General features: G+C 48.3%; 1 protein-coding gene across 1 annotated transcript; it reads right to left on the bottom strand.

Moving 5' to 3' along the window:
• On the bottom strand, positions 1-27,066 carry LOC149361988 (serine/threonine-protein phosphatase alpha-2 isoform). Its single transcript, XM_089572893.1, has 5 exons — positions 26,885-27,066; positions 19,564-20,031; positions 18,383-18,741; positions 8,351-8,431; positions 1-7,021 (listed from the first exon to the last, which is right to left on the bottom strand). The coding sequence occupies exons 1-5, from the start codon at positions 26,940-26,942 to the stop codon at positions 7,019-7,021; spliced, it is 969 nt and encodes a 322-aa protein (XP_089429019.1). The 5' UTR covers positions 26,943-27,066; the 3' UTR covers positions 1-7,018.
• Positions 27,067-27,209: the final 143 nt, after the last annotated feature.

The following is a 27,209-nucleotide window of genomic DNA, read 5'->3' as shown; positions in this document are numbered from 1 at the left end:
GCCGCTTGCAAATCATTTATTGCAACGGATGAGCTTGACCACTGATACGCGAACACAAATGGTCGTCTCGGCTTTCTCCTTTTTCTTCATAGGTTCACCATGAAAAGTTTACAAGGCGCTGACGCACATTCTACTCTGTACATATATATATAGATCTGTATACACAGCGGAGATGTATAAATATATGGCTATGTATTTATAGACACGCACATAAACCCTTCTTCACCGTTCCATTGCCACCCAACAAGCCAGCCTTTTATTTAAACAAACACCACCATGAAAAAACTGAATAAAAAAAAGCCACCTAAGCATTACTAAGGGTTGTACTAACAAGCAAACCTGACGAACGCAAAACAGTTGCTGGGAGTACCACTTTTACACCGCCCAAAATGAATTTGACCAAAAGATCCTCGGACAAACAAGTTGCAAACAGTCGGACATGTCCCGCATTTGCAAAATCTGGCAGGTGCGCAGTGTTACAAGTAAGCATTAAGGAGACAATGCAGCTAACATCCTTCCACATCGCTGCACGGATGATTTGCCACATAAAGCAATACAAAACCCTACAATGTCTGAAACTGCCTTTGAGTGGCCCTCTACGCAACATTAAAACCACATAAGCTGCCACTATTCAGCTAGCCAAAGTGACGTATTTAGAATTATGGCCTGCTGCGCCCAAATGTTTGTCCTTGGTGATGTCAGGAAAAAAAGCTTTTGGAATACGACAAGCAAGGCCAATCCTTGAACGACATGATAAAAAATGCACTGAACTGTTGAAATTGCAGCTGCCTTGTCATATATACAATTTCCCAAGGTTTCACAAAACCAGTCTTATGGCAACTATGCAATGCAAAGGCAGTCAAATCAACATGTTGGATGAACGCACACTGATTCCGCCTAAATCATGCACACTGTGACCTGAGAAAATAAAAAAAGGCACCCAATTCAAAACATCCCTGCAATAGTTATTTTGCCTGCGTAAAAGGTGCACTAAAGAGGAATCTGGACTAGTCTTTTTACTGTGAGAACTCTATCCACATGTTCCGAGCATTCACAGAAACTCCGAATTACTGTCCTGTGCAGCCGACTTGCATAATTTAAATCGGATTAAACGTCCCAGCTCCCGCCTTTTTTTTAACTCATCTCAGATGGTGGGAGTAGTCAACGCGTGGAGTGCCTTTCAGGCAGTCAAGTGCCGGCTTCGCTTTAGCTTTTATTTTGTTTTTTAGGTTTCTGTGAATAAATACATCCAGACAGAGGCTACATAGCCGCGAATTGGCCGACGGAAATGAAAATACGCATGGACTCTTTGCTTTCGCCGATCGCTACATATCACTCCGCCGATAGTAGAGCGGCAAGCCGCCACGGGACTGACTGAAAGGTTGGTCGACTCCTCCTACCGTCTGCGGTGAGCCAGAATGTTTAATCCAATATAAATTATGGAAATCAGCAGCACAGGACAATAATTCAAGGTTTCTAAGAATGCTCGGAACGTGCAGATAGAGTTCCCGCGGTAAAAAGACAAGTTCAGATTCCTCGTAAGTGCACCGCCAAAATCTCCATCCACACAAATGAACACCGCCGTCGAAAAATACGAGCAAAGGATGGCGATGACAGACTCATACTGCATTTTATTTTGCGTATACCTTGCACTCGGGTCAATTCCAATAGCAAACAACCAAAACAGGTGAATGACATAATAGGGCTTCCCACTATGTAGAAACTGCGACAAAAAATTTCCCCCACATTGTGCTGATCACATGCTGCCAAAAAAGAAAAACTTCCGGCAGCATGCACACCGTGTGTGTGCATGCAAGCCTTCGTGTCAGCGCACCTGCCTGGATGCACACTATGTACAGAGCAATGGAACATGAAGATGAGTGGTTGGGAAACTGGGACGGAATGAATGAAGTATGATACACTGAACCTAAGTAGGGTAAGCAAAGTTGGAGGAAAGCTTCAGACGCTCATGGCACAAGGAGCTGCCTAATAAAGATAACCAAACCTAACCCGCATTTCACTCTTTCCTCTATCTCGGCTTCAGGAGAGGAAAGAGACTTGTCACGTTGCAAAGATGCCCACTTTGCATAGATACTACTTTTTGCCGTCGCCCCCTGCATTTCCACCACGGAGAGCAATGCAGCGGAACATTTGAAAAGCAACGTGCAGTTAGAAATTGCCACAACGGCCTTTGTTACACTTCAGGTGTTACAAGACATCGTTCAAGGAGCGAAACCGTGCTCAAATCTTCTGCAGGGGCTCACAGCAGCACAGTTAGAGTGCTAAGATAAAGCAGTTAGAAGAGCTTCACATGATCGGAGCAACAAGTAGCATCTACAAGTGAACCTCACGACACAAAGTAGCCAGCAGCAATAACTGCTACAAGTTCACCTCAAGCCAATCAATTCCACTGCACTGCTCTCAGGGAGGCAGAGATTGTGCTATAGTGCACAGCGAGGATGATCTGCTAAATAGAGCAGGGAAGACAGAGATTGAGCCTCAAAACAATAACAAATGGAAGAAATAAGCATTCATGACTTTGTTACGTTCCCACCCTCCCTGCAGTGGCAAGAACATAGTGGCCAACTTTTCTTGTCAACCCAAATATGACTCAAAATGTTCGCAGAGTGCTCATCTGCCCTCGCACAATGGAAGAGACGGAAGACGACCAGTGGTAAAAATTAAGAAAAAAGCCCTTTGTCAATGAGATTTCGTAGTCTTTGGCCGACCTTGCACAAAAATCCACAAGCAGCAGCGAGAATTCTGCAAGGAGTAAGACGGTGACTTTTGCCCTGCAGTGCCAGCACCATCACCTCACTGGCAGTGTCCCAAGCGTGTGAAAAAGCCTGCTCGTGGAATTTCCCGCGAGGCGCCACATGACATGTCCGCAATGACGCATTTCCCCCTTTCACTTTAGCCATCGTAAAGTCTCGTTAACAGAAAAAAACGTAACGCCAGAAAGGAGGCATGAAACCGGAAGGAAATAGGCGAAATTGCAGCGAGTGAGTGCATTGAAAGACACAGGCCTGCCCCCAGTGGGCAGCCCGGCATTGCCTCTACTTTGCGTAGCGAGAGCGCGCCGCTGCCAGCTCCTAATCTACGCAGTCTATTTACATCAGCCCGCAGGGCTCTTTGCTATGAACAAGAGGGCGACGGCTATGACAAAAAGTGTCGCGTAAGTGAGCTGCCCAAACGTCCCCGTGACGACGCCAACCGGAAACTGTGCAACACACGAGTGAAGATGAAGACTGCCAATCGATCTTCAGCTCTGAACCGACCGCAAGCTTCCCAAATACATCAAAATCATCAGTGCCATTGTGCAACAGTCTTCGTTCTCGTGTGCTGTGCAGCTTCCAGTAGGCACGTTCAACCGACTAGCCCAACGGTCCACGCTAGCCCCGTGACGGTTAAGTCTGCCGCTTCTGTTGTAAGTAGACTCAAGCTGCGGAGCACCCGGATGGCCACACACCATTCAGAAACCGCGGCACTGGCTCCTCCCTAGGTGCACTGCCTCATCTGACCTGGTGGGTTCAAAGGGCAAGACCCATTAACGAAGTGTTGCTGCAAGCTCCCTCCCAGAGTCCATTGACGGCTGAAAAACTGTGGCACAAGGACAGTTTTGGCTGATAATTCTTCATCCACTAAACACTAGGCGGGACAGAAAAGCCACAAAAAAATCACCAGGAGTTTTCACAAGTAAGTGCCCACTCTGCTGTAACAATTAAGACGAGTGGACGAGCGCAAATAAGCCCTCTCAGCCGGGAAATAACGGAACAAATTGCATTAAGAAACAAGCTTCATATAAAAAAAGATTACCACAATGACAAAAAATACTGACAAAATAAAGTATTCATCATAACTTTCCCATTCACGCAACACAAATTGGGCATTTTCATTGGATGTAACGCTACCGAACAGCGACCAAGCTTCTTTGGACACTTCGCCTGCCCTCGAAGTTTCCCAGACAATGACGGCTAGAGAAAGGAACGCCGTCCTCCGTGCAAACGATGCACCACACCTTCACCAGACCTTCACCGACCAACACTGGAGCGTACGGTGACACGTACCCCCAACCAGCAGCTTTTCCCAGTCCAGAGAACACCTTCAAGGCACGCAGCCACAACAACAAAGGAAGACTGGCGCAAGAATACACACACACAATTCAATCGACACGGTCACAGCGAACTACAAGAGACAGGACAGACCAGCAACGCACCTTCACACAGCCCCAGTGGAAGTTTTACACATGAAACACTGAAGCACATCGCATTCACTTGCACAAGGCGAAAAGAAAAAAATGGCACAAAATGCAAACACAGCACCTAAGAAAGCTGCTCAGTGAGTGTAGTACGAAGCTAGGATCGCTTTGTTCCTGAACATCGAAATTAAATTTCCAGTAAAGAACAATAATTTGAGTGAACAAATGAGTGCTGGTAAAAAAAAAACTGCAAACAGCATGACCCAGCCCTTCAAATTAAGTGCTGCTCTGCAATTCTTGTACAAATGACACGAAAGAGAGGTGGTGCTTTTATCACAGCGACATAAACACAACTTGCAATTAAGTGCAATGGCACAAAATAGTTTGCTTACAGCTTGAAATCATCACTTTGTCCATACACAAGAGAGATATGGTTCCTCTTAAAGTGTGCCTAGATAACAGTGATGGCAAATTTAACAATTTCCGGCAGTGCTTCCTTCAGGAAGTGGAAGCAGTAACCCTTCGGCAGCTAGCAGTTGGCATGGCATCATTTGGACAAAGCGCCTGGAAAGACAGCAGAGAGGAATGCTCCGTGCATGTGCAAGCCTAATGCTTTGATCCCATTTTTCTCGGGTCCACTTTTCGTCCACGAGGGAAGTTGAAAGAGCCTTACAGGGAAGCAAGGTGAACCCATTGCTCCAGAACCAGCCGAGAAGCTGCTTTCTGCGGCCAATATGGCAGCTACTTTCTCCGCGTATGGTCACTGCGCATACCAGCTTCGAGTGGTGTGGAGACAACACAAAATAGGAAACATAAGGTAGCTTTAGCAGAGTTCATGCACACCCGCTCAGTTCAAGCTACACACTTAGCCTTCATGAAGATAGCGGATGGATGGATGACAAGAACAGCCCTTTGAAACAAGATAGTCGTGTGCACCACCTGGTGAGTTGCTGGGTCTGCCCCTGGCTATAAAAAATGAAACTGAAATAGTGAAGGAAACAAATATTGAAAACAAAGTGAAGTAAACAAAAAAACAGCAGTAATAATGGATGAAAACAGGAAGGGCTAACCGACAGTTTTCAAGCTGTTCTGGACTATGCTTGGTCTGCATGCGGGTGTATTAACAGAGGCGCCAGTCTGCTCACATGAAGGTGCAAGAACTCTGCTAAAACTACCACTGCCTACGCGTGACAAAAAGAGCAGTCATGCTCAAACGCTTTTCTTGCACACGGCATCCACTCAAACCCATAAAGAAAACTTCAACACTTTCATCGGACTGAATGGTAAGAGACATAAACACCAAAAATGTGCAGCCCCTGAAAAGAAGCATGAAACCAAATTTACCAACAGAATAGAATTTCAGTGGAATTCCTATCACTGCGTCGCAAGGGAAAAAAAACATCGCAAAATCTATTAATCCCAGAATGTCTAATTTCAATACACTGAAGACTCGCAAAATAATTCCGAACACAACAACCAAAAGACCTCTTCAAGCAAAATAAATCCCTTATGTTACAATGTACATGTCGTTTGGTCACAATCTACGGAATTGCTGCAAACCTTCAGGCTGGAAGGGAATCTTATGGTCTACTGTCTGTGCTCCTGTTTCTTTGTGTGGAATTCTCAATGTTTGAAGTTATTATTTCAGAATTTTTGGGAAGACAGCCCTAGGGGACCCTGAACACAACAGCATCATCCACTAACTTGAATCTGTCTGTTAAAGCCAATTACTGTGTAGGAGATTGGCACAGATATGGATCAGTGATAGCATATATGTGCCAATCCCCGTACAAGGTGACATCTAAAAAAAATCTGCCTGCACATGCGATCACACTTTATTGTCATGAGCAACAGTGCGCAAAGTCACCAAACAGAAAATAGGAAGGCCGAAAAGAAGGCACGGGAACAAGCAAAAAAAAAAAGAGGCGAGGTCTGAGTCAATGAGGGAGCACAGCTGAAAAGGTCGAGTGGGGAGGAGGGGACATCGCACACAAAGCACCGTCACCAAAATAACACAGCAATCTGTTGCATCACATGCTAGCAACTTTCCTGCAGCGCAGGCAGAAAGTGAGGGGAAGTACAGCTGAGGTTGGGGAATTGGGGAAGAACATGAGAAGGCTAGGGAATGGGGAGGACCGGGAGTGTGGAGATAAAGGAAGCCGTTGACTGAAGGCATTGCCATGGCAGGAAAAAGACATTAAGGAAAGAGGAAAAGGCTATTAAGGATATCTAAAGAAAGCTGCAAAGGATGCAAAAGAAAAAGTGCATATAGGAAGGAGCGAGCAAAGCTGCTGCCTCTTCCCTAAAACCCCCAAAAAATCAACACAGACTCAAAAAGGCATGATAGGGACCGGACAAGCAGAGAAAAATCACTAGAAGCAGCACGCTCTGCCAGCTCCACCTCTATGCACAGTGGATGTCAACTGGAGAGCAGGGGTTGCTGCCCACTGCTCAGGCCAAAAAACGGAAAGTAAAAAAACGGAAAGACATCAGAGAACGATTCGCCTCCTCCCCTTACGACAACGAAAAGCAGGGCGGTCTGTAGCCAAGAAGTCTATCCAGTGGTCATGAAAGGTCAGGGAGCAACCTTTGACCCTTCTGAGGTCCTTCGTCACACGTGCTGGTCAGGTGCAGTGCTGCCCACGGCTCTTGTTCCTTTCCCTTTCCCGTCTGCAGACTGAGGCCAGTCTCTGTTCGTGGTGCTGGTCCCCTCCTCACTCTCTTCCAAAGGAGTCGTCATCCTGCAGCAGCCCAGTGAGACCCTCCCTCTGCCCGCAAAGGTGAGGTCGCCAGGCTTCCTCCATGGCTCAAAGCACCCGTTCACTGGTGGGGAAGGGAACACAGCGTGGGTTGGCAGTCAGCGAACGATCATCATCAGGCATCAAAAAATCTCGAAACGACCCTAAGGAATGTTACAGACCATGCATATGCCTCAAGCTTCACGCCCACCTGCCCCCTCTTGGGCGCCACCTGCCAGATCCGCGCTCGCAATTTTTTGCTCACAACGCCAACATCGAATTTTTCTGCAGAACGGGGCCTTTAACGCGAGAGCGTTAAAATATGCCAGACCCTCTCAACACAACTAAAGACTTGTCACTGCTTAAGTGCAAACTAAACCAGATTACTGTAAGGGATGATTATGTGGATGCTCTGCCTCTTGTGCGGCTTTCTTGTCGACCAAGCAGACCAGGGGCCGTATTCTGTAACGATTCACTCTTTTGCTCTCCCCCCTCTATAAATGTCAGCTGTAGCCTAAGGCTCCAGGGTGAGCTGGAGCCATAGGCTACAGCTCACCCTGGCTACAGCTCATCACTCAGCAACTGTGACATCTGTGACAGCAACGAACAAAACAATACAGTGAAACCTCATTATAGCGAGCACGTAAAAAAAAAATAAAATCGTTCGCTATACCCAAAATTCGTAATATAAAGTAGTCAGAAAATTGCACAACAGCAGTACAATTTAGTCAATGACGGGACAGAAATTCTGGTGACCCTTACTAAAGAAACGGAGAGCAGTTTTCCCAGGTTTTGGCGGTGTTTCTAAGGCGCTCGCGGCTATTATCGACGGCCGCAAAAAAACGAGCGCCAGTTAAGTTGGCTTCCCCGCACAGCACCGCAAGCGCAGATTAAGCGCCGGCTTCCCCGCACCACAGCCGTGGCGCGTGGAAAGCGGTACATCACAGCAAAAGCTATCGCCTTTTTCACCACCTCCGCAACAGGCGACATGAGCGCAGGATTGCTACTGCAAGCTTAAAACCACCCGCGCTGCTGCTTTCATGGCGCTGTAGACGGATGCCAGAGGCGTGAACGCATGCAGGCTGCTGGACTGCAACCCTACATGCCACTGCTGACGAGTGCGAGATAAAAGTGCGAACGCTTGCCGCATCACCACCAAACACTCGTGCAATGCGGAAAAGCCCGACACTCGTGCTATGCGGAAAAGCCCGACACTCGTGCAATGCGAAAAAGCCCGACACTCGTGCAAGGCGGAGAAGCCCGATACTTGTGCGATGCGGAGAAGCCCGCATTGTGGTTAGTATAGCCAATCATTCGTAATATCCGCGTTCGTTATATCAAGGTTGGACTGTACAATGCAGCTTGAGAGTCCATTCCACGCAAGAGCCCACGGAGGTGTCAATGGCCCCCTCACCTGTCCCCTGCCGGCAGGTGGCTTGCCCCCCGCTGCAATGCCACCGTAGGGGAACTTCTTTTTGTCGGCTGGCTTGAGAATCTGCAGGGTAAGACATAGACAACCAGTGTCAACCGCCAGCATAGTGAACGTGCCAAGGAAGGCATGCAAATCACAACAGTCCCGGGAGCATGCTGCCTACACGAGGTACCTCTGCTAGCAGCCCCCATTGGCCCTCACAGGCTGCCCGTCTTTCCCCCCTTCTCATTCAGAAATATTCGGGACAGCCCAGCCAGAATGAAGTGCTTTCAGAAGCAAAAGGCGAAATTAAGGGATACCCTTTGCCAAATGCCAGCAGCCATCCCATGTGGCACCTGCAATGTGGCAAGGCTGCCGCCGCTCGTTTAATACCACCTGAAAAAGTGCAACTCGTAAACGTTCGCAAATCTTGCCACAAATTCATGCAAGTTCTGCGCAATTTTCACCTTCACCACATGGCACAGCAGCGCAGAATTTTTTTATTGCGCACGATCGTCTTTGGAGACTGCCACTTTTAAAGTCTTCGTGATTTCCACGGCCAACACTGCATTTGCAATGTCAGAAGCCATACCCGCTCATTATAAGATGATACATGTTAGTTGAGCAAAATAAATATTCAGGCTAGTCGGTCACTTCAGACGTTTCATGAACGTCACCATAGGTAGCAGTCACTAGTTTTGACAATCAAGGTGGATGCAACAGTTATGCCAATCGCAATGGCACTGCCATGTCACACAATGCACCGCCTTCACCCATGCAGACAGATTTTGGCGTCGTTTAGCTGTTTCTTGCAGCTTTGTAATAAGATGTGAACTTAGTGTACACATACAAACAAATAAGGGAACACAAAAAAACCTTTGTATGAAGAAATAGTCAAGAAATGTTCATGCTACATCCACTCACTGTCGGCACTCAAACAATAGACATGGGCATGCCTGCTGCAGGCTACTTTCAGTTCTGAAAACGTAGGAAGGAGACCGCACAAAGAGGCACCCTACAAACTCTGCCATGTGGGATCATACTGTCACTTTTCTTGCTTTCATCAAGCACCACCAGATTATAAAAACAAAACAAAACACCGACGAAATATATCACTAAAAAGTTGTCATATGTTAGACAAACTTTTGACGAACCAGTATGAACAGGACCGAAAAAACAATGAGATATTTAGAGACTTGAGTATGAAATAAACTTTCGACACACACTAATCATTTATTAGCTGGAGAGCGCGCCAAAACCATTCGTAAAACACGTGCAGCACACGCAAGCAGAACAGTTCATTCCATATAGTAGCCAATGCTGCCACCAGGTGCATACTATTAAATCAAAAGCATGGAAGCTTCTATAGACATCCACAAGGTGGCGTGAGAAGTACAGTGCAGTCCACTTATAACGATACCACATATAACGATATATCGGTTATAACGATAAGTTGACTTAAGAGTATCAACTTATGCATTGAGGCTATGGAAAAAAAAACCATATATAACGATATGTCCGTGACCGAATATCGGATACAACGATCAGAATTTTTTCTTCTGGACATCGTTTTCCATGCTGAGCGTGACATTCGCGGTGCAAAGTTCCCTTGAACGATGCAGAGATCGGGCGAAAACTTCGGATACGCGAGTTCGCCGTGCCTGCCGCCATTTTTTCCGTGCGCGCCGATTGCGAAGGCCACGGGGAGCGAGCCGTGGCTTCCGTGATCGTGGCGCGCGCCGCCGCCGGAGGAGATCGCGGCCACAAGATAGCGCGAGTTGCTCCGCGCGTCGGCCGCATCGCCTAGGCTACGGAAGACGATGGGGAAGAGAGAGGGAAAAAAAAACGAAGCAGGGGCGCCCTTCGCCCCTTCGCGCGCCTGTAAGAGAGGAGAACAAGCGCAGTGCCTGCAGCCGATGAGAGAGAGAGAGAGGGAAAAAAAAAGAGAAGCGGGGCGGCCCTCGCGCGCCTGTACGAGAGAATAACAAGCGCAGTGCCTGCAGCCGGTGGATGCTGGCGTAATCGCCTATTTCAAAGCATTGTATCGGCGACGCGTGCTGGAATGGCTAATTTTAGCAACCGATCGTGTTTCTGGCACGTCAGAGCAGGCCGCGGACTTGAAGATCAAACTGCTTCAAGAAGGCGGGCTTTGTGCGCCAGGACGAAACCCCCCCTGACGTGGAAACTGATACGGTGGAAGCTGCGGACATTACTGAGCTCTGGGAGCACGCCGTAAATGTCAACGAAATGAATGGTACGTCCATGGAGGAGTTCCTAAGTGCAGATAGTGCTGCTACGTTCTGCGAGGAGGTCACCGAGAATGTGTTGTCACGGCAGAGTGCGGCAGCAGCAGCGACAGCGACGACGAAACTGACACTGGCCCACCTTCGACACCGATGACTACGCAAAGTGCGCTGTGCAAGACAGAATCACTGATCGACTTTATGCACGCGAAAGGATTGCCGCCAGTGTACGCGCAGCAGCTGGATGCTACGCACACTGCAGTAGTGAAACTGCAACTGCCACGCAAGCAAGTGCCCGTATCAAATTACTTTAGCGCACCTAACGCTTGAGGCACTTGTTAAACGTGACGAATAAACGCGTTGTTTCACAAATCGTACGTTCTGCAATTACTGTTCTTCAGCGCAAGTGTAAAACTTGAGTCAGGAGCTACAGAGGTAAGTTTGGCAGCCATTTTTATGGCAGTCCAGATATAGCGATGATCGGTTATAACTATCGTTTTTTCCGGATTTTTCGATATCATTATAAGTGGACTGCACTGTATAAAAGCAATCAATACCATGGTTTTAGGCTCACAACTCAAAACATGGCAACTGAAGAAGTGGGACGCCTGTGTCCCACTGTCCCGCAAAGGGTTAACCCTTTCTGCTCTAAACATAATATGATCATCAATTCAGAGCATCCAAAAATTTCCTAAGTTGCCCTCCAGTGAAGACCATGGCCGATAGCCCCTGTTAGACGTTATCCGCAGTGAGCGTTGACACTGGGCAAGCATGGTTTTCATCAACGCAAATGATTGGTTTATTGGGGTTTAACGTCCCAAAGCAACTAAGGCCATGAGGGACGCCGTAGTGAAGGCCTCCGGAAATTTCGACCACCTGGGGTTCTTTAACGCGCACTGACATCGCACAGCACATGGGCCTCTAGAATTTCACCTTCATCGAAATTCCGCCACCGCAGCCGGGTCCAAAACACACGTCTTCCAAGTCAGCAGCCGAGCGCCGTAACCACTGAGCCACCGCTGCGGGTTATCAACGCAGATGATCATGCCTAGTTTTTCTTAATAGTAAATTTAGTAAGATTTGAAAGGTGTTTGGCAGTTTTTTGGGGCCATTGATTCTTTCAACCTTCAGATAAATTTATGAATTGAGGGTTTTTTCCAGTGCATTGAAGCCTAAATTAAGGGGGGACACGGTGCAAAAAACCGCAATTTTGGGCCAAAAAGTCCATTTTTGGATTATCCTCGTTTTCGATTCCCGGACTAATAAAGAACATCTCGGCAAAATTTTATTCACGGGCGTGCTCTAGAAACGCAAAAATATTCATTTATTGGAAGGTCGGCGGCGCCCGCGCGTCGTTCCGGGTCGAGGAAAATGACCCGCAATCGCCATTTTCAAAGCGCGCGCGCGGAGCGTCTATTAGGCCTAGCGAGCAGCGAGTACCCGTGTCAGAAGCGTCGTTTCCTCCTCTTTCCAGCGAGCGCGCGCGCTTCCGTCGAGAGTAGAGTGGAACGTCAGCAAAGGTTAAAAAAGCAAACGCAAAATTCTGAAGACGGCGAGCCCTGATTGGCTAGCAAACCGAAACTTGAGCTGTGATTGGCGCAAACACAGCACGTGACGTTTTAAATGACGTTTCGCGCTATGCGAGGCCTCGCTTTGTCAGACCACGCTTGATCGCATCCTGCGTTCAATCTTATCTCTCTGCTCCTCTGGTTTCTGCAAACATATATTTTTGTTGGAAGAATGCCAGCTGGGAAGTTCGCGTCGCGGAACAGCTTCGGCAAACGAAGCCGCTTCACGAAAGCGAGAGGCCGAGCCAGCAAAGGCCGACCGAGAGCGATGGGACGACCGATATCGCCTATCTCCGTTCCATCGCCTATCTCCGTTCCATTGCCGGCGACCGAAGCATCTTACTCAAGCCCCGACGACGAGGATGTCCTGACTGCATTTGAAAGGAAGGCCGCGCACCTTCAAGAATGCGACGACCGCAACGGCTCAACTGTGCGTGCGACGCCCGACATCAGCGGTGGGCCTCAAGTGCCGACTGGCTACCGTTTTGTCGATGTAGCAGCGGTAAGAACAATGATCAGCGCGCTGTTGTGTCCCGTGTGCAGTGAGCAGTCGCTTGATTTAACAGAAAGCGGTGCAGGCGCGAACCTGCAGTTTGTTGTTCTGTGCAGTGGGTGCAGAAACATCGTCCGAGTCCCGCATTCTCCCGTCGTGGGATCGAGCCGTCAGCCGGAGCTGCCCGTGCGTCTCGCATTGGCTGCCCGGAACTGCGGGATTAACTTCGTGAAGTTGAAGAATTTGTTCACGAGCATGAATAGTCCGCCACCAATGCATCTCAAGACCTACCAACTGCTAGGTGAAAAGATACACGGCGCCGCGATGGACGCTGCGCGCGACGCTATGCACGATGCCGCGCAGGCCGTTAGGAAAAAAAAGGAAGCCCAAGACGATGAGTTGCTCGACGTTTGCGTCAGCTACGACGGAACGTGGCACAAACGAGGCCACACTTCTCACTTTGGGCTTGGTGCTGCAATTGAGGTGGACTCTGGCCTCGTGCTCGACTTTTCTGTCCAGAGCAACTACTGCCATGCGTGCAGCTTGGGACCCAAGCCTGGGGATGAAAATCATGAAGGATGGGCCGAGGCACACAAGGAGCTCTGCCAAAAAAACTTTTCTGGCTCTTCAAATGCCATGGAGGTGGAGGCTGCTGGCATTGTTTTCAGCAGGTCCAAAGTGCTGCACAACATGCAATATGCAACAGTGCTGAGCGACGGCGACAGTAAGGCATTTTTGCATGTGTCCAAACTTGGTCTCTATGATAAAGAAATAACTAAAGAAGACTGTGTAAATCATGTTGCCAAACGAGTGTTTACTGGAATTGAAAAGCTGAAGAAGGAGAAGAGAGGCCTGGGAGGCAGAGGAAAATTGACAAAGGTAATGTCGAAGAAATTGACGGCATACTATGCCTCTGCACTGAAGGAAAATGCTCCTGACGTAAAGAAGATGCAGACAGGGGTTATGGCCACCCTTTTTCATTCTTACTCAACAGATGAAAAGCCACTGCATTTTGCCTGCCCGCATGGCGAGGACTCCTGGTGCCATTACAACAGGCACCAGGCCTTGCTTGCCGCGGGCAAGCCGTCAGTGGCTCGGGCGCACCGCCCAGCATTCAGCAGGGACATAGCTAAGGAGCTCGTGCCCCTGTATAACAGGCTGGCCAAAGCAGACCTACTTGCGCGCTGCTCGCGGATGCACTCAGAATGCCAACGAGTCGTTCAACTCGTTGGTGTGGAAACGGTGTCCGAAGACGGAGTTTGCGTCTCTCAGAACTGTCGAGACAGCTGCAGCACTAGTGTTCTAAACTTCAATGAAGGACCAAAGGGACTAAAAAGAGTCTTAGAGAAGTTGGACATTTGCTGTGGCATGCACACTACAAAGGTCATCGAGGAGAACACCAAATTGTGCGCGGTGCGGGCGCGAGCAAAATCACTTCAGAGCTCTAAGGTGGCCAGAAAAAAGCGCAAACTTCAAGCCACAGCTGCTGAGCAGCATAGAATTGAAGAAGAGGGACTTACATATGCTGCTGGGGGGTTTTCCTGAACATTAGAGGCTTGGAAATACAGTGGGGTGATTTTCAATCTTTGAATCCATTTTTCTCATTTCCTGTTTTTTTAGTAAACTGCCAGCTTAGGAAAACTATCGTTTCAGTATTACTTGATAACATTAATATTGTAGCAGACTTTCTGGAGCGAAATTTTGTGAGGAACACAACTGTGCGCTCAGTTTGCCTATTTTTTCCTTCTTTTTATGCCAAAAAACCTAATTTGAAAGAAGTGGCGGAGATGAAAAATGAATGCCATTTTTTATATGGCAGCATTCTTTTGAAATATAGCAAAATTAAGCAAAATAATTCCACAGTTGTGTGCTCTGGTCATTCCTAAAGCCATATAATGGAAAAAAGTTGGAAGATTGCACTTATTTTCCAAACGATAGTTTTCCTAAGCAAGCATAGTCAATCTTGTCATAGAGGTTGCATAACTTGCTTCATACTTATTCTAGAGTGATGAAATTTGGCACAGATGGTCCCATCAGTGATATAAACCAGCCCTGCAAGTTTCAGTTAAATTGAGCAAGCGGTTCAAAATTTCACTCGTTAGGGTAGTGTCCCCCCTTAAATGGGGTTTTACTACTACTGCCTTTGCTATTGCCAGACCGGATATGTTTGGAAATCGCCTTCTCTATAAGGAAAACGGAGGTACTTAAAGAAGTCTAACAGTGCCTAACAGTTCATGCTCTGAGAAAATGTGAATCTCACGGAGCAGAGCTGAGACGCCCCATGACACCTGGTCTGCGTGCTGATGGTCCGTCGTGTGAATCACCCTTAACTCTTTCGTTACCACGCCACTGTGCTTCGATCACCGGTGATCAAAAAATTCGAAGCGCTACGGCAGCGCGACCGCGGCCGCTACGGACTTGCTGAGTCATTCGGTTTGTTGTTCACACATTGAACTTCAACTTCCTGTTTAGTTTATATTTTTGCCAAAAAGCGGCAATTTTTGAGACGCGCTTGAAGTTGGGTGTGCGGCGTCGGGCGCTCCGAACAAGCCGTCATCATCGGGAATGGCGCTCACTCGAAAAGACCCCGTTCCACTCAATTCCGCTGCGTTTGCACCACATATTTTTGATGTATCGATTAGCACGGACCCTGACGACGATGCTGTATCGTCAGGTATTGTTTCGAAGCTCAAACTGGGCAACGAGAGCCCAGAACGCTCGCCTGTGCGTTCAGATTCCTCGTTCCGGTCTGTTTGTGCGAACCGAAGCTCCTCATTATAGCCGTTACGGTGATGTGGCGCCATCTAAGTTGTTCTCCAGAGACTACAGTTTCAGTTTCTGCGTAGAGAGCAATTTTCCCACGACACGCGAATTTTTGAAACGCCCTTGAAGCGGAGGGTACGGCGCGGACGCTCCGTGCATGGCGTCGGGCGCGCAGACGGCGCGTGCTCGGAAAGACCTTGCTGCGCGCAATTCTACTGCGTTGACTGCAATTATTATCTATGCTACGAGTAGTAGACTCTCTGGTGACGATGTTGCATTGTCGGATTTTGGTTCAGACGCTGTAACTGCGCAAACCGATCCCGGAACGTTGGCCTGATAGTTTCGCTTTTTTCCTGTCCGCTTGTGCGGGCGCATCTGGTTTGTTGTTCAGACGGTTAGTTCCATTTTCGGCCTAGTTCGTAATTTCCCCGCCGGTCGTGCATTTTTGAAGTGCCCTTGGAGCATAGGCTTATTGCGACATAATATACGGTGAGGATGGCATTGCGTCGAGGTCGGGCGCTTCGCGCGCTCGGAAGAGTCCCGCTGCAAGTGATTCTTCAGCCTCTGCAGCTGATTTTCAAGATCCTCCGAGCAGCAGTGACTCGGACGAAGTTGTTGTAACGTATTCTGCAGCTACATCGCAGCTATACTTATCGCATACTATATATCGCAATATCGCACCTATACTTTGTTGTGTTTTATTTCATTTTTTTTTTCAATTTTTGACGTAAATTAAAATTAAATAAGTTTTGATTTGTATTTTTTAAACCATGCTTACCAAGCTTTCGTTTGGTGCACAACATTACACTTCCAATTTTTTTTTGTTGGACTGTAAAAATCATATAAAGGGCACTCTCAAACGAGCCTTTTCAAGAGGCATAAAGAAAAAAAAATCCTAGCTCGAAAACTATTCAAGTTATAATTTTCAAACTTTAATGCCATGTTTTAGAAAGAATTTGAATTGTTTTGTAATTTCTAGAATTTTTTTAGTACAAGTGTTTGGAAAGTTAGTCATATAAACACAACTTTTGTTCTTTTTTACTTTTTGTTGTGTTTACTGATTTTTTTTTTCACAGCATTTCAAGCAGAATATGTGTTCAAATAAAGTTCATTATAAAGCACATTCTATCTGAATTATAGTTATGCATTTTATATAATTTTATCTATCACACTTCTTCCAAAAAAAATATTTTGTCTGAGACATGTGAAAAAGATAAACAGTGAGGTTTGTGCCTAGCTCACAACAAGGGGTGGTCGGAGGTGCTTGCTTCTCTCGAGAGTTCCCTTTTTTTGGTACTACCGTATTTACTTGCATAATGATTGCACTTTTTTTGTCATAAAATTGATGCAAATTTAGGGGTGTGATCATTACGCGGGGTCAATTTTTAAAATAAAATTTTTGAGCACAGCAAACGCAAACAAATCGCAGGTAGACAACCCTTATCACAAGAACGCGCTACCCACAGTTACGCCGCTAAACACGGTTATTGCGAACCGAGCTCAGCGATCTCGGCTTACGCCATTAACCGAGAAGGTAGAGTGGGAAAAGCGCAAGAGCTGGCCCGCTTCAAGAACGTACTTTCTTCGTGCTAAATCACGTTCCAAGAGCAATGCATCAAAATAGGCAGTGTGTATAGTACTGCGCGACGGCGCTTTTATGCGGCCTTCGATCTCGTCCGATAGCGCAGCAACAGCGTACAACCGCAACGTCCCACGGCGGCGGTCAAGCTACGCATTTTACCGCCGTTACGGCGAAAAATGTCCGGTCCCTGCCGCATCGTTCATGTACACTTAGGTGACACGTTCGCAACGCTCGGAGCACTGGATTCCACGCGCTTACCGCAATGGTGCCGCCCGCGAGCGCGGCGGACGACGGCACTCTACTCCCTAGTCGTCGCTAGGCCTAACTTGTTTCGTATCGAAGCCACAGTGGACGCCGCTTTTGAATTGAAGAATGCTATAATGAATGTTCTACTTATGGCGCTGCCTTACTGATAACCTCATTGTTTCATATTAAAAGAAATATATACGATCGATTTCAGCGACGCTTTCGCAGCGGAGCTGGCCAAGCAGATCGGGTCACTCGCGCTGCAACGCGGCTGTGAACGTAAAACTAGCTTGTATCGCAGTTATTACTCCTACCAGCAACTCGGTACAGGCCCGCGATCCTCAAGGAGGATTCATTTTTGACGTTCCCGTATCTCAGGGCTTATTATTTACGATAACAATAAAGTTTAGCCGGATCACCGCGTCACTTTGTTCGTTGCACAGCAACCCAGAACGGTGGCGAGACTTATGACAACGGCGAACCGTGATTCGAGATAACCGCATTTAGACTGCCCGTGTGACCGCAGGTCAGCCAACAGGCGGCTGCCGCTTCAATGCTGACAGAGCAAGATGGTAATCTGCACGTGTCATCTTTCAGACAGATAGCAAGATCATTGTCGGCTAGACTCCACATCGCCAACAAATTGCCGCGGCAAGTTCAGGATGCGATCATTACGCGGGCAATAAAACAAACTGAATTTTGCCAACAAATTTTGGGGGAGCGATCATTATGCGAGTAAATACGGTATATGCGACCATCATTGCCCAGGGAAATGAACTCTGTTCTTGCTCATGCAGTGTGCATCAGGAGGCGAGGGGCGTGCACTGCAGTGCGTTAGCACAGAAATGGTTCATGACATGCTTTGTGGCATGACCTGCCACCACATCATATATTCTGGTATTGGTAAAGTGAGGTGTGGTTCAGACTTGACGCAAGTGCTATGCTGGCTCAAACAGAACCTAATACCGCTTGCAAGTGGAACATCGGAAATGACAAAATTGATGATGTTCGAAGCCCATTTTCTCAGCAAAATGAAGCGTACCGTAAGGTTCCGCTATGTACACTGTTTTAACTCTGCCAGTGAGAATGACATGCTTCCCAAGATACGACAGCAGTGAGGCTGACCCCTCTCTCACTAACCTGGAAGGAGCACATGAGAGTCTCGTCGACGCTCATCATGGCCCCGGCGTTGTCGAACTCCCCACAGTAGTTGGGTGCCGAGAAGAGCGTGACCAGCTGTCGTTTGGCAAAGAACTCGTATCCGTCCTCAACCACCTGGTGCGCCCGGCAAATGAGGTCCAGGTCGTGTTTGTGCAGGAACTTGGCTACCACGTCAGCGCCGAATGTGAAGGAGACGCCGCGGTCGTTCTCGCCCCAGCCCATGATGTCCTTGTCCGGGTCGGACCACAGCAGGTCGCATAGTAGGCCCTGGTCTGGCACGTCTGTTGGGCGCATTATCCGCCGCACCTGCTCCATCGACTGCAGGTCCGGACTCAGACCTGTAACCGTCCACACGAAGCACCCGTGAGTGGGTCGTGACTGAAGACGTTTCCTTCGAAGAAGTGGCCATGAAGACGACGTACACCTCCTTCACTATCGGCTGACAGCAACGAGTTTGTCAATAGCTGAGACGTGAAAGGAAGCCAATGGCTGAGCCTGCTTCGTCGTGTATGATATTTCTTTTAGAGAAGCCATTACCAACATGATCGCTCAGGCGAGTCCGCTGGAGGACAAGGACCTCTCCTGTTGACCTCCGACAAGCCCTATCCCCTGCCAGCAGCAGCCACCCTACCCCGGAGAACCTCCTAATCTCATCAATCACTAACCTCTTGCTATGGTACCTAACCAGCACATGCTACCAGGTATTCACATTAGGAGTCTTATCTAGGTCCATTACCCATTCCAGGTAATGGACCATTAACACTACAGCAGACTACATTCAAGTGAAACTGACAAAAATTCCCAAATTAACAGACCATGAAAAGTTTCTTTTCTTTAGTGACCGACTATTTAAAAAAAAAATAGTCCACCTAGTAAGAAATGTTTAGCACATTCTCTCATTCACTAACTTTTGCAGTAACAACTGGCCATGATCATGGCTCCACGCAGTAGTACTTGTGAAGTGTCCATGCCGCTCTCTGAAGTAAGTATCTCAGAAAGCTTCCCTGTGTCTTCCCGGGGTGAAATTTCCGAGCCAACTTCATCTGTTGACTATGCCAAAACATGGCCAAATGATGAACAGCAAGCTCAACCACTGTGCTAACAAAACTGGCCATCAAGAGCTAACCTTACAGCAGCATCAAAGTAGCACGGATGCTTACCTCCATGCATGCAGAAAATTTTCTCATCCACTATGGCAGCCACGGGTAAGCAGTTGAAGCAATCTGTGAACGTCTTCCACAACTTGATGTTGTACCTCCTCTTGCACTCGTCATAGAAGCCGTAAATTCGGTTGATGGAGGCACACTCGTGGTTCCCGCGCAGGATGAAGAAGTTCTCGGGGTACTTGATTTTGTACGCCAGCAACAGACTGATGGTCTCAAGGGAGTGCCGGCCCCGGTCCACGTAGTCGCCAAGGAAGAGGTAGTTGCTCTCGGGCGGGAAACCACCGTACTCAAACAGCCGCAGCAGGTCGTAGTACTGGCCATGCGTGTCACCACAGATCTTCAAGGGTGCCTCAAGTTCGAGTAGGATCGGCTGCGACAGGAACACCTCGCGGCCCTTCAGGCACAGGCCCCGGATCTCGTTCTCCGATAGCTGCACGTTCTTGCCCGGCCGCGAACCTCTCACTGCGTGCAAGCACATGCACAACATTCGTGTCAAGGGAGTCCACACTGACACATTCACATGAGGTTGTTTGGATGAGTGTGTAACCCAGGAATAAAAATTAAATATGTAAACAAACACTTAGTTAAAAATTTGATTTGATTTATTGGGGTTTAACGTCCCAAAGCGACTCAGGCTATGAGGGACGCCGCAGTGAAGGGCTCCGGAAATTTCGACCACCTGGGTTTCTTTAACGTGCACTGACATCGCACAGTACAAGGGTCTCTAGAATTTCGCCTTCATCGAAATTCAGCCGCCGCAGCCGGGATGGAACCCGCGTCTTTCGGGCCAGCAGCCGAGCACCAAACCACTGAGCCACCGCGGCGGGGCGCTTAGTTTAAAAGTCCATAGCACAGCCCCAGTAGTCAGGAGAGCAGTGCTATCAGACGGCATCGCTCGAGCCTTCAAAAACATTTTCCCTCAAAAACAAGCCAATTAAACCAGAATTTTGCTACTTGCAAAAATGACTTCATGACTACGGAATTCAGCTTCTTGGTCATGGGATTGAATCCCTGTCACGGCAAACATACCTCAATGGAGACAAAGAACAAAAGGCAGCCATATACTGTGCTAGATCAGTGCCTACCAAAGAACCCAGGTGGTTTAAATTCGTCTAAAGCTGTAATTTACGGCAGTTCTCAAGGCTCGCACGCAGCTTCTGGATGTTAAAACTTCACATACCATACCATACTGCGACATAAAATATTGCTTGGTTTACAACAAAATGTGCCACGTTCACAAGAAAATCTGCTGGTTCTTCAGAACCAGCAGATTTCCTGATGCAAAGAAATACTGCAGGTCGTCACAGAGTTTTTCTCACGGATAAACAATAGCTGTGCCGCTCCACGCACCAGTGACGGAGCAATGCTACTACTGCCTACAACAAACCATCGTACAGCTTATGTGAAAAACTAAATGAAAACTACTAGCTCCAATTGCTTACTAAGTGTGACAAACAATGCAACCAAACAACAAAAATGGAAAAGTTAAGGCTTAAAAGCAACCTCAACAAAAGCAACTCAAATGAAGATGCATCATATCTCAAAGGCACACACAAAAGGGTGACCCTGCTGACTTTCTAACCAAAAGCGGCACTGGGGTTTGTTTCTTTTTAAAAAACTGCCCAGTTTTTCAAAAACAACTCCTCCCGCAAATCAGTTTGCTGTAACGGCACATTCTGGCCCAGGGGATTCAAGCACTGTGCCAGCCCACGAAGAAGAGAAAAAGACCCCAAATTCGCTGCACCCTGCCAAAGCCCAGCTGTCCTGCATTCCTTCGGAGGCTGTGACGCAGGCCAAAGAACGCGAAAGCCAGCAACGGCCGGTGAACGTGCAGAGCACGCACCCACAGTGCTGTGCCTCTGCTTTGGCGATAGTCCAAAGAAGCCCAAAATATCTTCAAGATGGCCCCCGCTGCTTTTGGCTTTCCCTTTGTTCCTCGCCTGGTCACCGCATAGCAAGGTTTTTACAGTGCAACAGTGCAGAACGTCGGTGCACTCTGCAGACACGAAAACAGCACTGCCCCCATCCGCAGATGCATGCATGACCGTTTCACTTCTATGCACAAGCGTTTCACATTACGATAAAACAATTTCCCCAGTTATGTGCTCAAAAGGCCTTCTTTTAAGCACTTTCCAAAACTACCTGCAAAACAGACCTAGTGAATGGCATCCTTCACTGGGAGCCCAATGAAAGTTCTAGCGCATTCCACAGGCTTTTTGCCTCTCAATGTTATACATCGCCATTGCAAATTATTTAGAGAGAGACTTCTGCAGAGTGCGACAGATGTTTCACTAACGTTTGGTTGAAATCGACCTCAAAAGCCCCCACTTTTACATCACCACCACCAGACTGACTACACCCACTGCAGGGTAAAAGGCTCCCCCATATCTCTCCAATTAACCCTGTCCTTCACCCGTTACGGCCACCGTATACACGCAAACTTCTCATCCATCCACCTAACTTTCTGCCGTCCCCTGCTACGTTTGCTGTCTCTTGGAATCCACTGCGTTACCCTTAAGGACCATCGGTTATCTTGCCTTCGCATTGCATGCCCGGCCCACGCCCATTTCTTCCTCTTGATTTCGACTAGGACATCATTAACCCGAGTTTGTTCCCTCTCCCATTCTGCCCGCTTCCGGTCTCTTAACGTTACACCTATCATCCTCCTTTCCATAGCTCACTGCGTTGTCCTTAACTTTCCTGAACCCTCTTCGTTAGAGTCCACATTTCTGCCCCATAGGTGAGAAACGTGGGGGCTAACGAAAAGGGTAAGCAAAATTATGCATAAGGACTGAGATTACCTAAGTATAATTTCGTCAGCCATGTAGAACACACAAAAGCCATCCACTTCTCTGCCGAGTTCAGCTGAATCTCCTTTGCATGAGGGGCACATTGGACTGAGAAAAGGGATAGACAGAACTGAACCTGCCATGAAATTTTCAATGAGTGTTGAGGCTGCCTTAACCCAACTGACCATGGTTCATTGAGGTGGCAATCCAGAGCTTCTACACTACTTCCATCCGCGATGCAAAAACCCCATTTCTGGCTCAGTTAACCTATACACTGCCTCACAGTTTGTGGACACCAGAGTGCAATCTATAAACAGCCCTCACCAGACAGTCTGGGGCGCAACTATCAGAGCACCCGACCCACAAGACAGGTCTGCAGCTGGCTAGGAAAAGTGCCAGCCAATTATGCACTCTTCTAATGTGAGAGCAACTTTGAGCAAGTTCGCCCACGACTTGCTAGTGCAATCTGCAGCTTCGGATTCAGTGGCAACAAATCATGCGACGCTGTACAGTGCTCTTGCTATGACCATTACTAGCGAAAGGCGCGGGTTCGATCCTGGGCGCGGCGGTTGAATTTTGATGGAGGCGAAATTCTAGACGCTCGTGTGCACGTTAAAAAAACCCAGAGGGTAGAAATTTCCAGAGCCCTTCCCTACGGCATCCCTCATAGCCTGAGTCGCTTTGGGACATTAAACCCCCATAAACCAAACAAGCATAAAACATGGATAAAGGCACTTCCCACAAATAGGTGAAGGAAAGAGTATGGTACGCGGGATTCAATGTCCGAAAGCAGATCAGACCTGAAAGTGAAGAGCTCCGAGTTAATTTCGATCACCTGGGGTTCTTTTCACATGCACTGACACCACACAGCATGCACTGCATTTCGACCCCCGTCAAAATGCAACCACTGCTAGAGGGATTCGATCTCGCAATGTCACGCTTGACAGCAGAATACTTCATTCAATCAGTAATCGCTGTGGGTAGGATGATTCGATCATAGTCAAACAAGAAGAAAAGGAAAGAAATTCACTGAACTAGTGCATTCCAGGAATAGATCCGAATTGCAGTGAAAGCACGGATTTGTGCTACGTAGAAGACTACAATGAGCAGGCAGTGCAGCGGGATGGAGCAGATGGAAGTTGATGAAGACGACGCTCTCCAATGCACAGCGCGAGTGTGTGGTACAGTTTAACGCGAGGCGCGTTGGCTGCGGCGATAGCCTGGTGATCTCGCTGAGCGGCCTTTAAAGAAGATCTGTTTGCGCAATCGCGGGTTCGACTCCCAGTCATGGATATCGATTCAATCTCTTTTTCATGGTTTGACCTCTAACTCAGCTGAAGGTCAAATTTGCACGGTCCACGATTGAAAAAAAGTTTGCTTCAAAAAAAGTTGCATGAAGTGTTGACCAACGTTTTTAAAGGTCTTTTCACTGCCAATGACGCGTAATGAAACAACTGCGTAGAGGCTTCCCTGACATTTAATTCCCTTTCATTAGTGCGCCTGAACCACATGCAGAATCGTGTAGGTAAGTGGACTGGCAACCTTGGAGAGGGGGGGGGGGGGGGGAGTGATGAAGAAAAAGGTGGGAATTGAACTCTCTAGACTGTGGGCACTTTGATAATAAACGGTTACTTTAAAAGATCAACAAACAACATCTTGCCAATCATTCACCCTTATGGAGTCTATTTCAAGCTAAAATAGTGCATGCAGTTACCAAGTGTGGATGCTACTAGCCACAAGGGTGGGTAGGATACACAGGGGATGAGGTTAGTAGGCTAAAATGAACGCTGGAGTTCTCAAGTCACACAATATTATTTAGACAGGCAAAAATTGTTTACATTGTGATGTTCAGCTTGCTTAACAATTCGTGAAGTCATCAGCATCTACTTCAGCCAGAAGCAAACAACTCATCAATACACCCACAAAAATACGCGGCAGCAGGAAATCTAAATTTACCCCACCGCGTGACGGAGTACCTTTTCGGATAGTTCATTTGCAATGAGCACAGCAATAAATTTGTAGAGAATGAAAGCCAGTGTCAATAGCAGCCATGCACAATGAAACCACACTGAGGGTGCAGCCGGTTAAACCTGTGATCGCAGGCAGGAGGAGGAAATTAGTCTGTCCTTTACTGTTTTGCAGTGTTCCAGAAAAATTCATAATGAGTGCACAGCCATATTTTATGAAGGCAAAAGTGGAGACAATCTGTTCACGAAAAACAAAAATAAAATAGAGGACGCCAATGAAGTGGATAGGATTGCACCTCACCACATTGAGTGACAGTAATAATACAGAGGGGAGAAATAAATGTTAATGTGCCATGTAATCGATGTGGCATCACCATGGAAAGGATGGCTGTGTTCAGATCAGCAGCACAGGATGCTTCCAGGGGCTCCAGAACTCTTTTGGGGGGTGTGCAGCAAGATTTCGAGTTTGTTTTATAAAATTTTATATTTTCTTATATTTTTCGAATTTTGCATTATATCAAAGATGTATTTGCTTATACATATAAGCCTTGAACTGAAATCAGTAGCTTTATAAAGGTGTACAAACGAGGAGTGATTGGCTCCAATGAAAATGTCTCCGTGCAGTCTGTTTCAGTTCTGCTAATAGCGCCCATGAACAGGAGTCAGACAGTCAACGACTTCTGTTCGGACATGACTGGTTTATGTTGCTCGAACAAGACACTTTACGACTGGCTACGAAAGCAAACTTGCTCAGCCCCACTGTGCTTTACATTAATAATGCCCCAAAATCGAAGCATCTGTCACAAATCTGATCTGCCCCCCTTGTTCCTCATGTTCCAGGGTCCTTGTGTGCTTCAAATTCCAATACACAAACATCCTGAATCACGCTTGCATAGGCAATTCGAGCATTGTGTACTAGGCCTCATAAACTAGAACTGGGCAGCAGTCCATGGTTTTCAGGTTATAAAACCCTGCCCGTCTCGTTTTGGAGAGCTTTCCGGCTTCACTGACACAGATCGTAGCACTACCTTTTGGTGGGCTAGTTGGTGTGACATTGTGTTCAGGAAAGTAAAAAGAGCGCTAAATTTTACACAAACCACACAGAAAGACAGAGAGGACGGGCAGCGCCCATCCTGTCAGTCTTTCTGTGTGGTTTGCGTAAAATTTAGCGCTGTTTTTACTTTCCCGAACAAACTGTAGCCCATTTTAATTAAGGTTAGCCTGTTTCTTGTGCCACACAAACATTAATTCTCGTCATCAAAGCAGATGTCAGTGGGTGGCGGTGTGTGTGGGGGGGGGGGGGGATTTCGAGACCCAGTTTAAACACACATAAACACAGTAGCCCAGAATGACAGGACATATGACGTCAGTTCAAGGCCGTCCGCTAGACTGACACTAATCCCCTACTTCACTCCCCTAGCTATCTGGAGAGTGCGGCGCCAGTGAAAGCGGCATCAGCCACGCGGTAGTGCAGCTAGTGGTTTCGCTGGGTGCTCGAGTCGCACACGCGAGTCAAGGGCACGCGACAAGCAGGCCAACGTTGTCGGTCGCACACAAAAACGTCGCGATAAGCGCAAGAACAAACGGAGGGGAGGGGCCCTATCGCGCGGCCCGTTATCTTTCGGGCGACGCGCAGCGACGACCGAGCAATCAACACTTGCCGGGCGTCCATTGACGCAACGCGGCGCCTGGCCCGGTTTACAGATACGCGAAAAAAATAAATAAATAAAAACACGGCAGGGAAGGAGAAACAGCGCTCGCCGCCACGTGCTTTTATGCACACGTAGTACTGTACCACTGTACCTGGTCGCATGGTACGTGTGGAAATCGGTTGCAAGTGCCACTGCGCAACGCGGCAGCGAGGAATGCGGAGTCGCTCCAACACCGTTGCCGAGCGAAGACGAGGCGCCTGCGTGCGTCGTCAAGTTATTCGTTTTCTTCGCCCGATCCCAGCGTATTTGTGCCGAGAGGGAGCGTCTACTACTACTACGAAGAGCGGCCCATTTGCAAACCCGCTCACCTCCCGCGGCAGCATGCAAATTCGGCGACCCCTTCTCGACACGCGTAGCCCTCCCGCCGTCGTACTCGTCACGCCGAAGAAGCGGCGTTTCTTTCGTGGTGCCGCTCACGTTCCATCATCGCTTCGATCGCGGTGGAGGGCAAAAAAAACAGGCCCGTTCGTCGACGCCCTCGGGGTCATCGTCGCACGCACAAGTAACAGGCATTGGGCGGCGAGAAATAACGGAGAGGGGGAGAGAAACTAGCAGAGGCTCGCTAAATGCGGACCCGTTTCATGGGCACGACGGGGTCCCCCGGCGACGATCGATTCTTTTTCTTCTTCCGGAGGGGGGGTGGGCCGGCCCGCGGCTATCTGCACTCGGCGCGCGTCGGCCTACACGGCGGCCGTGCCGGCCGGCGACGGAGAGCGCGTGGGCAGCTGTCAACCCATTCATCGGCGGCCGCAGCCGGCGACGTCGCTCACCCAAACACACCGGCGGCGCTGGCTAGGACTACCGCGGCCCCCGAACGACCACCGGCTCCGCGCGCAGAGGCACTCACCTTCGAGCAGCCTCTGGAGCACATTGTCTATGTTGAGTCGCTCAGGCTGGTCGGCCATCGAAGATGGGTAGCCTTGAGGGACAAATAATTGGGAGTCGCGCGCGCTGGCCGCCGAACACCTTCCTCGCCGATAACGCCGCCGCCGCCGCTCGCAAATTATCAAAGTCGACCGACATGGAACGGTGACGTCAGCGCCGCACGGGCTTCGCAGCCCCCTGGCGTCGTTTGGGCGAAGCGCTTGATCGGCAGAAACAAAGTCGACGTTTTTGAAAAACTCTGTGGTTGTTGCGACCAATTTACCAATTTATCTACGCGCAACCAGCGC

This window comes from Amblyomma mixtum, chromosome 2 (assembly GCF_055824585.1).
Source record: "Amblyomma mixtum isolate Tamu chromosome 2, ASM5582458v1, whole genome shotgun sequence".
NCBI lineage: Eukaryota > Metazoa > Arthropoda > Arachnida > Ixodida > Ixodidae > Amblyomma > Amblyomma mixtum.
This window is presented reverse-complemented; position numbering and strand designations above follow the sequence as displayed.